Consider the following 14,457-nt stretch of genomic DNA (forward strand, 5'->3'; position numbering starts at 1 on the left):
TAGGTTTTTACAATTTTCATAAAATCTCTTCAGATTGTGGTACAAAATAGACACAAAATGAGCATAAATTGGTATTTTCATCTTGTCTGGAAGCAATTGCAGATTATTTTGAATAATTTGAATGCTTTATTTATTAGTGGTTGTCTTTCCTTGTCTATCTGTAATCAGTTTGAAAAAGGATTTGCAATCCTGCTGGCTTATTAGGAATTCAAACTTCCTGTTGCTGAAGGATCTTCTCAGGTTTTTCAGTCAGTTTTGGGTGGCCTCAAGCTGCCACTGCTTAGATAATTGCACATTTCGTATAATTTAAAAACTAACCACTTTTGTATAAAGATTATTAAAAAGACTGGTTTCAACCAACAGTGCCCCATCTCAGTGTGAGGTTCTTCTCTTTTTAGTATTGGTCATTAGCCTTCTGGTATTTTGTGAATGTAAGTGCTGTCTAGTCTAAGTTCCTGGTGTACTGCCTTAAATGCCAGGCAGTACATAACTTCTGAGTGTTTCTAACACTGATACTTCTTTTTTGTCATTGATTATATCAAAGATGGGAGTAGATTCTAATCTACAAATTCATAAATTACTAATGCATTGCCCTAGAGTTGTGACAACACCTCCAATTTTATTTCCTTGCCTGTTCTCTGAGATGTCGGGGATCAGACAACACAGTATGTGTGGAACATGTTTGTGTTTACAAGACTACCTCCACTGTGCAGTATTTAGTTGGCTTTGTCATCTGTGTGGGAGCAAAACTACTGAATTGAAGCAATAATTCTTCTGCACTTTCTTTTATTCAGCTACAAGCATTTGTACATCAAATTTAGAGATGTTATGGTGCCTCAATTTTATGTGCAATACACAAGGGGAGGAACATCTCTTGGATGCCCAGTTAAGGTTTATTTTTAGGACATTTAAAAATAATTCTCATTTCGTATGACAGTGATGCAGGGTCTGTGTTGAAAGTATATGACATAGAACAAAGTATTTTGAAGGTAGGGCATATGAGATATATATGAGGATATAAGATAGGGTTTAAAATGCAGAATTTGTTGTATTAAAAAGAGAAAGAGAAAGGTCATTTTAGCTGTCCATTGCACACAACCAACAGGACAGGACTGCTCTCAAGTACAAGTGTTGGCCCTTCGGGAGATTTTTGCACAGTCCTTTACGTGTGAAAACAGTGCATTAAGGTGTGCAGTGAGGGAAAGGCAGAGATCGTCCAGCTGCATGCTGTGCCACCCTCTCTGTGTTTATCAGATACAGGGTTTGGGATTCAGATTTTGTGTTACATAAAGAAGCAATTAAATTTGCAGCCTTTTGCAAGGTAAGCAAAATTTTGTGATTTGTCAGCATTGGGTTTTGCTGGAATGATTCCAAGTGAAAAATTTGTTTCGTATAATTCATAAAAAGGAATGAGAAACAAAATACTGGGTTTTTTCTGTTACTGGTTTGCTTTTAGTGAAAATTTCTGTTACCTTCATTTTTTGTTTTTGTTCTCTTTACATGTACCAGAACCAACAGGACAGGACTGCTCTCGAGTACAAGTGTTGGCCCTTTGGGAGATTTTGGCACAGTCCTTTACGTGTGAAAACAGTGCATTAAGGTGTGCAGTGAGGGAAAGGCAGAGATCGTCCAGCTGCATGCTGTGCCACCCTCTCTGTGTTTATCAGATACAGGGTTTGGGATTCAGATTTTGTGTTACATAAAGAAGCAATTAAATTTGCAGCCTTTTGCAAGGTAAGCAAAATTTTGTGATTTGTCAGCATTGGGTTTTGCTGGAATGATTCCAAGTGAAAAATTTGTTTCGTATAATTCATAAAAAGGAATGAGAAACAAAATACTGGGTTTTTTCTATTACTGGTTTGCTTTTAGTGAAAATTTCTGTTACCTTCATTTTTTGTTTTTGTTCTCTTTACATGTATTTCAGTAGCTGCCAAAATAATTTTTCAAGTTATGTAACTAACATAAGCAGAAAGTTCTTGTGAGCAGAATTCAATGCAAATTGTCGTTGTTCAGATTCATTAATCTGTATTTTTTTGGTCTTGATTATTCTTCTTCCTTCTAAATAAAAGAATACACTGAGGATTGTCATTTCATAAATCAGTTATTTAGAAGGCATTTGGAAATCCTTCTGTGTTCATCAGAATATTTTATAATGCAGTAAAATTTGGGCATTTCTGAAAATCTGCCTTAAATTTAATATGAGAATGATTTTCATGATTTAAACTTTGTTTCACTCTCATCCTCCTAGGCAGAACTATAGTTCATGCTCTATAATTCCCTGTTACCGTGTAAATGGAAATTTGCTCTTTTTTGTGGCCTTTCTCACGATCCTCTTTTATCTTGTATGTATGGAAAGGTTCCATGTCAGTAATGCTGTGTCTTGTGCCCTGATAATATGCTGCCAACTTCAGCTCCTCCTTCAGTTTTGTTCTTCTCTTACATAAAAATCAAACTGTTCATATTTGAATTATTCCAATTCTATTCCCACCTATCTTAAAGACCTGATTTCCTTCTCCTTCAGACTGCTCCAGCTATTTTATTTTTCAGTTCCACCTACTCTTTTTATTTCACATGTAACAGCTTCTCAATTTAAACACATTAAATATCCTTTTTTCTCCTTCACATCAATGCTCAAGTCTCACCTGTTCATTTTTTTAATCTGCTTTATTCACGCTTTTCTATGCATTTTAGCAGGTGCTTCACTTCTGTGCTCAGTGTCTCTGAAACAACTCTACAGTTTTCCAACTTGTTTCTATTTTTGTTAACTGAAAAAGGAGTTTGTCTTCTGATGTATTGCCATATTTCAGATGAACTAGTAGAGATTCCTGAAGAAGAACTTGAACCACTCAGAAAAGCTGCTCTATAGCTGTATAATTGGTGTAAAATATGGATGAGGGGAGTATTGTTTAAAGCCAAATTTTGAAGTGTGATGCAAAAAAAGGCCCACTGGAAAAAAAAAAACAAAAAAACAAGTGTCCTAAACTAAGCAAACAAAAAAACCCTTTTATTGTAAAACTGTGAAGATGAAAAATGAAATTCAAGCACATTAAGTATCTCCATTTTTGTTGGTATGAGTCCCTTCACCAGAATTTATTTCCTCAAACCAAAAATGGGAAAGCCAATAAGCCAAGTTGAATCTGTTAATCCATCCATGATGAGAGGAACCTCTGTGCTGACTTTGCTCTGAGTTGGTTTCCCATTGTATTTTTTACAGTCTTTGCCTAACCTGTTAGAACTGCTCTAGGTACTGGGATTACCCTCTGAGAATGACCTCTGTTTGATACCCTGGACTATCTAAATTAGAGATGGGAAGGAGGCCAAGATTTTGTGTTCCTCTATGTATGTTTTTTTTCCTGTGGGGTATTTGCTTAAGCTAGTTACTCTGTGTGTAATTCTTCTGGTTGGAACACTGGATGCCTCAGTATTTTGTCTGAACGTCTCTCATCAAGAAAAAATACAGATTGGAGGAGAAAATGGGGAACGACCAGAGGTGTGGAGAATTTGTCCTGTTAGGAAATAAGTAGAGTGTCCTAGAGAAGAAACAATAAAGGCTCAGGTGTTTGTTTGTTGTGAGATGTGCTAAGATTGTTTAGGAGGGAAAAAAAGTAATTGGAATAAATTGCAGGTTAGAAAAAATCAGGCTTGAGCCGAGTCAAAAGAGCAATAAAATCCTTGCAATGAACTGATAAAATTATGTATATCCATAGATTGCCAGTCCTCTTTTCTGTGAGGGTTCCATCATGTGTAACAGTGGCTTGGGAAGATAAATGGCATCACATCAACATTCCCTTCCTGCTCTACATTCTGAGCATGGTGCTCTATGGTCTGGAGCATCCCTTGGGTCAGTTGGGGTCATCTGTTCCAGCTGTGTCCCCTCCCAAATTCCTGTGCACCCTTTTGGTGCTCCCAGCCAAACCTAGCAGAGCTCTCACTCAGGTCCTGGAGTGCCCTGATCTAACCAGAGCTTGGAGTGGATCAGACTAGCTGATCTCCAGAGGTCTCTTCCAGCCCAGAGTATTATACCGTGCTGATACCATACAGAGCAGTGCTTGCTGTGGGAGTGTGACCCTTCAGGCTTGGTTTAAAAAGGCTCTAAATTCAGGGAATTGATTCGTGAGGCATGACCTTTTTGTGAGTTTTGTGAATCATGATCCAATTCAAAACACAACAGAAAACCTTTGAGACTTACTGTTCCCTGGGGTTGGTCCTAAAGCCTGTTTGTGTGTGCACACATTCACAACCCCCAGGTTTGCTCCCTTGAGATGTCTTCCATTGTCCACCTGCTCTGACAAAGTTTTATTGCCCACTTGATGGCTCTGAGAGGTCAGGGTAAATACAGGAGAAATGCACAATGTTTGGAAAAAAGGATCTGTGGCTTTCCCAGCAGAATAAGGGTGGATTAAATTATGCTTTGGCAAATACTGCTGCCTTATAGATGCTATGGAATGTGGAAAAAATAGTATAGAAATACACAGAGAAAAACATCTAAATATCCTTCCCATGGCATCTTTTATTTCTTAGCTTATACCTTAATGCTTTAAGAGGTTAGAATATGTAAATACTCTTTAGAATAGAAGCAAAGTAGAGGTTTTTAAGACTGTTTATTCTCTTCCCTTTGCCCTGTTCTATTTTGAAGTTTGATATTAGCATCTTTTGAAAGCGAGCATATGGCATTTCTAATTAAGGCCTGAGATTTTCTGACATATAACTGAATAATACATTTCAAGCACTGCCATGCCTTTCAGATGAAAGACTTCTCTAGCTGAAGCACTGGAGTGTATGTGCTGTGTAACACTGGTCTCCTTTAGAACTTTGAAGGATTTTGCTGGGAATACCAGCTCAGTGAGAAATCCAGGGGTTTGTTTCTTGAAGCTGATGTCAGTATTCTTGGCAGGCTCAGGTTTGGATCCTATAAGAGCTACTGTGCTTTGTTGCTCTAAGGATTCAGTGTGGCTGCATTTTGAAACATTTTGGTCTGCTGGGGGATTTTAGTCATCTTTATCAGATTTCATTCCAGGCTGCTGGGTTTGTTTGTGTTTATTTTCAACGTTAACTCTTGCAGAAATGTGCTGGAGTTCTTCAGTCTCTCCAAAGAAAGTCTAATCTCTTCCTTTCAGCATTTGGTGCCAAATTTTCCTCCTTTACTTTGATTGCATAAAACCTTTCTGAAATTGTGGTTTGTGATAAATTCCTGGTGTGAGCTGGATTTCTTGAGTTTCTTAATTCATATCAGTATCATTAACGTGTGCCTTGTGTGTCTGAATGGCAAATGGGCTCATTTTAGAGGTTTCCTCAATTTTTTTCTTATTTCCATGGGAAGTGGATGGGACTGCATTTGTTGTTGGTCCCTGTGACACAGTTATGCAATTCAAGAGAGGAGAGAATTAAATAAATGTGATGCATTTAGTTCCTTTTTTTTTTTTTTTTTTTTTTTTTTTTTGTTAGTTATTGCCATGTCTGTGTGGTAAGTGAGGAAATTGGCCTTTACACTATTTTTGCCAATTTTAAGGGGGTAGCTGAGTCTTCAAATACATTTTTTTCCTCAGGACACAATTTATTCCTTTGGTTATTGGGAATAACCCAATCACTGTTATAACCAGGAATAACCCTGTCACTGTTACAGAAAATTTTAGTTAAAATTATAAACTTGGGGATTTTAGATATTATTTCCATCTTCAGGTCTAGTGAATGCGTGCAAAACATTGGGAAACCTTAAAGTCATGTTTTTTGTAGATTTGTGGTGCAGGTGGGTAGTTATTTTGTTTGAATTATTTTTAAGTGTAATGGGGAAGTATTTGAATGGAGGTTGGGCTGGTATTTGGGGGCTATAAAGCTGTGCAAACAGGTTCTAAGCCGAAATCTTTCACCAATGTAATGTTCATTTTGAAACACAGATTTCTGATATGCTTCTCTCAGGGCAGCATTTTTACTGTTAATTGTCCTTGAAATACAGTATATGCTGTCTTTGTCCTCAGAGCTCACTGTCAGATACAAGCAGTGATGATATTTTATTAATGACTTGTATTTGACAACTGCTAAGAATTTAAATTAGAAATCTGTAATTGAAGTGAGAATGATAAGGATGAAGAGTTAACAGGGTAATTGCACAAGTGCTGAAGATCCTCTTCTACCTGAACAGTGTTGTCGGCATAAAGCTGGAGTTGAAGTGTTTAATGCACCTGAGGGAATTCAGGGTATTAGATCAGCAGCAAGATGTGACAGAGCTGTGTGGAAAAGAGTATTGAAGGGATTTGGGGGGCAGATGTAGCTTTGGTTCTTCTTTTTTTGTTGCATTTTAACCTCTGGAGGCAGATCAGATCATAGGAAAGAGCAGCCTTGGAGCCCTCTAGCATCAAACCGCCCATGGCTTCAGCAGCCTCGGAAGGTGACTGGTTCCCAGAGAAGCTGTGGCTGCCCCATCCCTGGAAATGTTCTAGGCTGAACTGGACAGGGTTTGGAGCATCCTGGGCTGGTGGAAGGTGTCCCTGCCCATGGCAGGGGATTGGAACTGGATGAGCTTTAAGTGCCTCTCCAAAGCAAACTGTTCTGGGATTCTGTGATGATGATAAGAGGGCTGTTGGTGTGTCCCTTTTTGTGTTTCCCTACTAAAGACTCTGAAAGCTGGAGCCTCTCAGCATCTGGTGTTGTTGAAGTTGCACTTGTTTAATTCTTATCAGTATTTTATTCACATAAAACTGAAAAAAATCCAAATACCTGGAAGACCATATATGCATAAGGACTTGCCATATGGAGTTAGACTGTCCATCTTACTGTGGGCAGCTGCACAGACCTGTGAGACACTTGGAATCCCAGTGACCACTTGGATTGGATGGTTTCCTGAGCATATTATTACAGGTCCACATCATCCCTTCTGGGTTTGGGTGTTAGTCATATAGTGGCATATATCCTTCCCTAAGTGTTTCATTCTTAATAGCTATGAGCTTTCATTTGAAGCAATCCTCTCTGTTCCATATACTACGGCCTTTCATGTCACAGTCCTGGTTTTTTTCTGCTCATCCATGAGCTCACTTCAGTAAAAAAAAAAAAAAGAAAGATTTAGTGACTCAGAGAAGGTTTCCTGAGCTTGGGGTACCACAGGACAGCCAAAAGGGATGTGATGTAACAAAGTAGCATTATCTACTATGCTTTAACAGAGACTTCTCTTTATGAAGTCCGGAGTGGATGTGACTTTTAGGTAACACTGTCAAATTTCATTTAATGGAGAGCTGACAGCCTTGAAGCTTTTCTCACATAATGCTTTTGTAGGTTCCAGTCCTTTCTCTGGTAACACTGCTGAGAATTATTCCCTAGCCCTGATCTTTTAAACTTTATGGTAACTTCATTAATACACTTGTTCGGTGAAATCTGCTAAACCTGCTTTATGATTCCATTCAAATTTTGTATCTTTTTATGCTTTTAAAACTGATATATGAGAAAAAAAAATTGTCTGAGACTTGCATGTATACATCTGTAGTGTCTGTGCTTTTGGGTAAACCTGTGCATGCTTTTGTTTTGTTTTTTCTTTATTTTTACAGAGAGTGATAATGAACTCTCCAGTGGCACTGGTGATGTGTCAAAGGATTGTCCTGAGAAGATTTTGTATTCCTGGGGAGAGTTACTGGGGAGATGGTAATGCTTAATTTCTTATTTTAGATATTAACCTTTTATTTGGTTTATGATACTATATGCTCCCGAGGAGGTTTGAAATTCTTCAGCTTACGCTGTTTAAAAACTGAAATGCAAGACACATTGAAGTGTAGTCTTTAAACTTAATTTAAAGGGGAGTGGTCTAGATAATTTGGAGTTTTTTGACAAATCTTTCCTGTAACATGTGCAAAAGTCTGGGTTTTTTTGGTGTTTGAGAGGGTATTTGTATGTGCTCACACAGCAGGTGTGAGTCTTCACAGGCAGAACTTTGTGGTCATTCTGTTAAATCCTCAGGAAACTCAATGCAGGGATAGGACAGACACAGCAACTCCATGTGTCCCATCTAAGCCATGCATGCCAGCTGGTGTACATTTAATTTGTTTAGAAGCACTTTTTTTTCCTATTTTTGTGAATGTGCTATATGTAAGCACTTGAAAGGAATCTAGAAACACTGTGAATTCTCACTGAAACACGTTCTGTTGGTGAGTAAAATGAAGAGTATTTGTAAGCCCAGACTACGTTCTCAACAGTGTTATTTCTGTTGTTTAATTAAGTGCTTCAGTAGCGGTGCATAGTGTGCCAAGAGAGGGAAAAGTCTGTTTGCTGCCTCAGAGAGACCTGAGCAAGTGCCAGAACCACTTACTTGCTTTTCCCTGTGTAAGCAATAGCTCCTGCTGCCGGAGACAAAAATAATCAGAGGCCCTTAATCTGGAATTGGCTGTTTCCTTTTCCTAACTCCAAAAAGAGAGATGGACAGCATTTTAAGGATTTATTTGGGTAATTCCTCCCTTTACTTGGCTACTCTGTAGCGTTGGAGAAACAGTCTCTTACTTCTGACCTCATCTGTATGGAGATCTCACGCAAAGGTTTCTGCATGAGGCATCAGGAGATTTTACTGAGCTTAACTGAACCTTCCTCCTGGAACCCTCTCCTTCTGTTGTTTTTACCTCTTCTGTCACCCAAGTTTCTGACCTTAATGCAAGATTGGAAGATGCTACTTTTCAATTTAACTTTATTTTTTTTTAATTAGTCAGTTGATTCTTCTGTTTTAAACCTGTGTTTTTGATAAATACCTGGATTCTATGGATGAACATGCTGAAGTAAAAAGACACCCACAGCTATTGGTCTTAAGTTGTGTGTATCCAACTATTTCTTCTGTTTACTCAAGTACACCAATCAACAAGACAAAACATTTAAGAGTTTTTGAATAAACTATTTTGGAATCCTAACATAACTTACACGTAAATCAAGAGAGTTGTTTAGTAGTTGAAGCAGCTTAAATTTAGTTTAAAATGTGGTGAGAAATAGGAGATCCCAGCCTGTTTGAAGACTAGCAAACATTTCTTCAGGAGTGTGTCAAGCAATGTTACCTGTGGAGAGAAATTCACATCTGTAAACTACTTGAGTTCTTGAATAGTGTTATGTTGCATTCTAAGAACAAAACTTAGAGTAACAGGTGAGACTTGGTAAGACCTTGAAAACTAAAAATAAATCAAAATCTTGTAGTGTTGTTGGAAACTGCACCATATGTTAGTAGAAAATCTGTGCACTTGTAAAAAATGTAAATAAACAAAAATTAACATTTCCACTTGAAGACCTGGTGTGCTGATTTGTCTCTTAAGTGAAAAATTTCTTATGTTTCAATTGCTTTTTGTCATTTCATAAAAATGTCACTGTAACCTGTTGGACTCAGCAGAAACACTGCTCCAGGACTCTTAAGGATATAAACAGAAATGAGAATAAGATAATTTACCAAAAAGACAGAACAAACAATTGAGAAGTGATGTTGTGTCTGTTTGTTTTACTCTTTACTGCATCCTCAGCATTAAAGTTGTTCTTGTGCTGTATGTTTGTTTTACTCTTTACTGCATCCTCAGCATTAAAGTTGTTCTTGCCAGCTAAGCTGCTTTAGCTGACTGCTGAACTTAAAAAAAAAAAGCAGTAACAATGATCAATACCAGTATTTGATCAGAAATATGTTTGTCAAGTCGGAGCACAGTCTGTGCATTGCTGCTCTGTGTCCTTGCTCTCTGTTATTTTAAAATTGTATTTATGAGTTTGTGCAGGAGAATTGCAACATTTTGTAACAAATTAAAGGCATCAGTATCCATGAATGGTGAGTCCCCCACATGATGAAAGGTAAGGTTAGAGTAAGAAAAGCTTTTATGCTCACTTCTTTTGTTCTGAGCAAGGATTATGGATGCACAAGCTCTTTCCCAAAGAGCCATCCAGTACTTGGAAAGTTAGCTGTGGAAGTTGGCAATGCTGTCCAGCGTGGACTCATTGCTAAAATATTACCTCTGCCATAAAATACAGATCTAGGACAGGGCCAGTGAAGAAGTCTGGTTGTTTAATTCTCAGTACGGATCATGTTCAGGAGGATGTTACAGCATGCGTATTAGTAGTTGCCTTGTATTGTTTCCTTTATGTTGCTGAAAATTTCCCTATTAAGTTTCTATGGCAATGTCCCTTTTTAGCTGCTCATTTGATCAGCTTGTCCAGTCCTCAGGGGAGCCCTTCTTTGTTTCTCACATATGACCAGATCCATGTAATAATCAAACTAATCCACAACTGGAGCTTCAACTTTGATGTATTGCTATATATCTGTTCCTCAACATGCATGTCATAATTCTGTAACTTCTTAGAGTATCTGGTCATAGAATCACTGAATAGTTTGGGTTGGAAAGGACCTCCAAGCTCATCTCATTCCAATCCCATGCTATGGGCAGGGACATCTTCCACTATCCCAGGTTGCTCCAAGCCTTGTCCAACCTGGCCCTGTCCAAGCCCTGACACTTCCAGAGATCCAGGGGCAGCCACAGCTTCTCTGGGCACCCTGTGCCAGGGCCTGCCCACTCTCACAGAGAAGAATTTCTCCCCAATACCCATGTAACTTGGCCTCTCTGTCAGTTTAAAACCATTCCCCCTTCTCCTATCTGCCCCTGTAAAGGTTCTCTCCCTCCTTTTCATAAGCTCCTTTAAGGTTCTGAAAGGCCATGATGAGGTCTCCCTGAAGCCCTTTTCTTCTCCAGGCTGAACACCCCCAGCTATCCCAACCTGTGTCCTTAGCAGAGAGGTTCCAGCCCTTGGAACATCTCTGTGGCCACCTCTGAACCTCTGCAAGTCCTTTAAGTGTTTAGTGCTTTTAATGTTTCTGTGAATATTGGTGTTCTTTCTAGCTCTTTCCCATCACAAGACTGTTAAGGTAATGTGACTGACTGCAAAATGGACTGAAAAAGATAAAAAGAACTAGTTTTTATTTGGGTATCTGAGGGATAAAGATAAGGATGAAATTACTTGTACTGCACTGCACATTTAAAAATAAAAATAATTCTTGTTTTTTAAAGGAATAAGGGTGTTATATAATCACACTCTTTTCAGTTCTCAGGTCATTTGGAAAAATGGGGATATCATCCCCAAACCATAGAAAAACTAAATTGGTTAGAGTATCTTTTAAATTTACACAGCAGTGATAACCTGTGGTAACATTAGGTTCATGTCCTAATGACCTGTTTCATAGATTGAGTACTCTAAACATTCAGTGCAAATCCAGGTTCAAATTGCAGGTTATTTAATTAATCACAGCTTGCTGGCGTTTGGCTAAACAGCCACTCTCACTCCTCTGCTGCCAGGAGAGCTGGGAAACACAACAGTGGTCGAAGCACTTGGAGAGCACAGCACTTCCTACAGCAGAGAGAGCCCAAAATCAGTTTGGGCAGTCTTTTGCTGCATTGCTCTGAAAATTGTCATGGGTCTAAGAGGGTTTATATCTAGATCAGCAAATACTGTTCTCTCCAAAAGAGCTTTTCAACATCTGTGAGTGAAAGCTCTGTAATATTGTGCAGTGATTTTTGTATTCCTGCATTTCTTGTTTTGTGTGTGTGTACAACCAGATAGTAAATCACCAGCTCAGACCAATAGGCAGATTTAATTTGAAAGAGTAGGCTTGTGCAAACATGTGCAAGTGTTCCTGTTTTGTGGCACTTGGAACATACTCTTGGCATGAAGCATGGAACTAGAAATTCAGTCTTCATAATATTACTCTTAAATTGTCTTTTGTTTTCCAAAATTTGTTTTTCTGTACAGCTTACATTATTTTTAATTTATTTTTCTGAACCTGAGCTAAAATATATATGTTGAACAAATATTTAAGTTGAATTGTCTACACAGATGGCAAATTTTTCTCCTTCAATTCAAATTGTTCTTCATTAGCCAGCTTAGTGTAATTTCTGCAACTGCTTACTGTTAATTTTCCTTAATGTCTCCACACCTAGGGAGTTGGGATATCACTACATTTTGCCACTGGTTCTTACTGTAAATCCTTGCAGAGTTTTTGCTTTCCATCTCTTTTGCTTTCCAAATACTAACTACCGTAACCAGTGGAAGAAAAGTTTGTGTTGCCAATTGCTGACTCTGCTTTAGTGAATAACTTTAAAGACTTTTAATGTTTTTTATCTTTATTTTGACTCCTGTAGTTGAAGTATAACAGTTGAAGTATAACAGAATTATTATCTTTGTTTCAGGCACAATAACCTTGTTGTGAGACCAAATGGGTTGTCCACTCTGGTGAAGAGTGGTGTTCCAGAAGCACTGAGGGCAGAGATCTGGCAGCTGCTGGCAGGATGCCATGACAACCAGGCAATGCTGGATAAATACAGATTACTCATCACAATGGTAAGGGATTTATTATTTGTTCTTTCCTTCTTTTGTTCACTCATCTTTTCTTTGGTTGAGATGAATTCTGCTGGGCACCAGTTTTAGTCAGTGGCAGGGCAGCAGAAGAATGAAACAGTTTGACTTGTTTTAAGCAACTGAAATTGTGATTTTGTGACTTCACCTCCTGCCATGGATACCTGCTGCATGGCATTAGCAATAGAAATTGCTGACCTATATCTGCAGTAATGCTTTTCATTTAGCTTTCTGTTCTCTTGCTGTGATGATGATAAGAACATCACCTTGTTCAGGTGTTTGTGGGTTGTTTAATAAACATCCATCACTTTGTTTTTTCAAAAGTTTGTTTTATCTGTGTCTTAATTTTAGGGGTTTCAGTTCTTAAAAAAAACTCAAACCTAAACAAAATGGCACAAAATTTATTTCTTCCTTCTGTTGTTTATTTTTAAAAAGAGTGTTAAAAACATTTGGACCTAGCAGGAAACCAGTCTCCTTGCCGTATGGGTGAGCTGAGAGGAGAATCCTTTTGGGAAGCAATTCCCATTCTGTGTCCATCAGTGCAGTCAGTGAGCATTCTAAGAGGTCTGTGGAGCTGTTTGGTCTGTGATGGCACAAGGAAGGAGCTCTGTGCAGTGTCAGAGGTGATCTCAGTGTTTGGGGTCCTGAGCCTCTGCCAATGCAGGGCTGTTACAGCTCTGACAAGTGCAGCAGTCTCAAATATGCTTTTAATGGCAGAAATGGATGGAGATCATTTCCTGTGCTGCTCAGAGCAAGCGCTGGATTTTTTACCTGGGTTATGAATTATCTGTCCACGCAGAAATTCTGGGGTAGATGTTGTTACTCAGGGCTTCCTTTCCTAATGTTTTCATATTATTTTGCTACTTGTCCTCTTAATTTGACATATTTATGTTTGTGAAGTTTAGAAGCATCCCCAGAGCAAGAGCTGTCCTGGTGGCTTTTTTCTTTACCAAGAAGGAAGAATGTTTTGATAGTGTAAATTTTTCATTTTGATGTTGTAGCTGTGTTATATTTTCCTTAGAAACCATTCACAGGACATCTGTCAGCTGTATAGTGCATCAAAGCCACCTCCATTATTTGTTCCTGCTTTCCAAAAGTGGGAAAGATGTTTGTTTCAGGGCGGAGGAGGGAGTGGAAAACTTATAAAATGCAAGGTTTATTTGATGCTGAGGCCTTGTGCCTTAAAAATACCTTGTAACACTTGGCCTTTTCACTATGGAGATATTGCAGTGATGTGTATTTTGGATGATGATATTTCATACAGTATTTAATACAAAATATTACAGTGTTACTGATGAAAAATTTAAATCCTCTGCTGAACGGAAGCATTTATGCAAACAGAGTTTTTTCCTGAAGTTTTTTTCTAAAGTGAATAATTTTCCTTCTGAAATGACAAAACTTCTTCTGTAGTCTGTCTGTCTAAACTGCTGGCAATCACATCATTTGGCAGCAAAAGACTCATGAAAGAAATGAACAGGAGAGAGCCTGTGCCCTACCAAAGCTAGGGCCCATCTTTGGGAAGAGTTAATATGGGATGCTCCAGAAAAAAATGTCAGCTGATTTTTTTTATTTTAATGAATTATTGTCTGATATTTATGTTTATGAACAGAACTTTTCAGTTTCATTTTGGTGTTTCAGTAATGTGAATTAAGCAGAGAAAGATTAGTAGAATATATATTTTAGTAGCATACACTACTAAAATCTTGGTAGTGTTACCTTATTTGTGTCAATAATAACCTAATAGTAACTTAATAATGTTAAGCTCCAGAGTTATTTGGGTATTAATGACTGTTCATTTCCTTCTCCTGTATGAGAAAGCAAAACTGATTTCTTTTCTCTGCATTATTTGTATGCTACCGTCCTAATATACCAACAACACGAACTTTATTTTTTCCACAATTATTTAATCTTCCCATCAAACCCGTCATTTTCATCTTGGTGCTTTCAGTTTATGTCTATGTTTGGACAAATTCATTGTCTCCTTGTGTTTTGGTCATTCTGCTTGATGTTTCTCTCCTGGCAGCTGGATGTGTTTGTGGGTGCCTTGATTACTTCAGCAGTATATTCCTTGAACATGTGTTCCTGAGCCGATCCTAGGGGAGTGGGGAGAGCTGGTGATGC

General features: G+C 38.2%; 1 protein-coding gene across 2 annotated transcripts in view; it reads left to right on the plus strand.

Annotated features, from left to right (window-relative positions):
* Positions 1-14,457, plus strand: part of RABGAP1L (RAB GTPase activating protein 1 like) — a 219,036-nt gene that overhangs the window by 40,594 nt on the left and 163,985 nt on the right. For both annotated transcript variants that reach the window (XM_041420094.1, XM_041420095.1), the window contains exons 12-13: positions 7,536-7,629; positions 12,171-12,321. In XM_041420094.1, the coding sequence (XP_041276028.1) occupies positions 7,536-7,629; positions 12,171-12,321 (245 nt within the window). The remainder of the gene's footprint in view (positions 1-7,535; positions 7,630-12,170; positions 12,322-14,457) is intronic.

Source organism: Onychostruthus taczanowskii, unplaced genomic scaffold (assembly GCF_017590055.1).
Source record: "Onychostruthus taczanowskii isolate IOZ18803 unplaced genomic scaffold, ASM1759005v1 scaffold63, whole genome shotgun sequence".
Lineage (NCBI taxonomy): Eukaryota > Metazoa > Chordata > Aves > Passeriformes > Passeridae > Onychostruthus > Onychostruthus taczanowskii.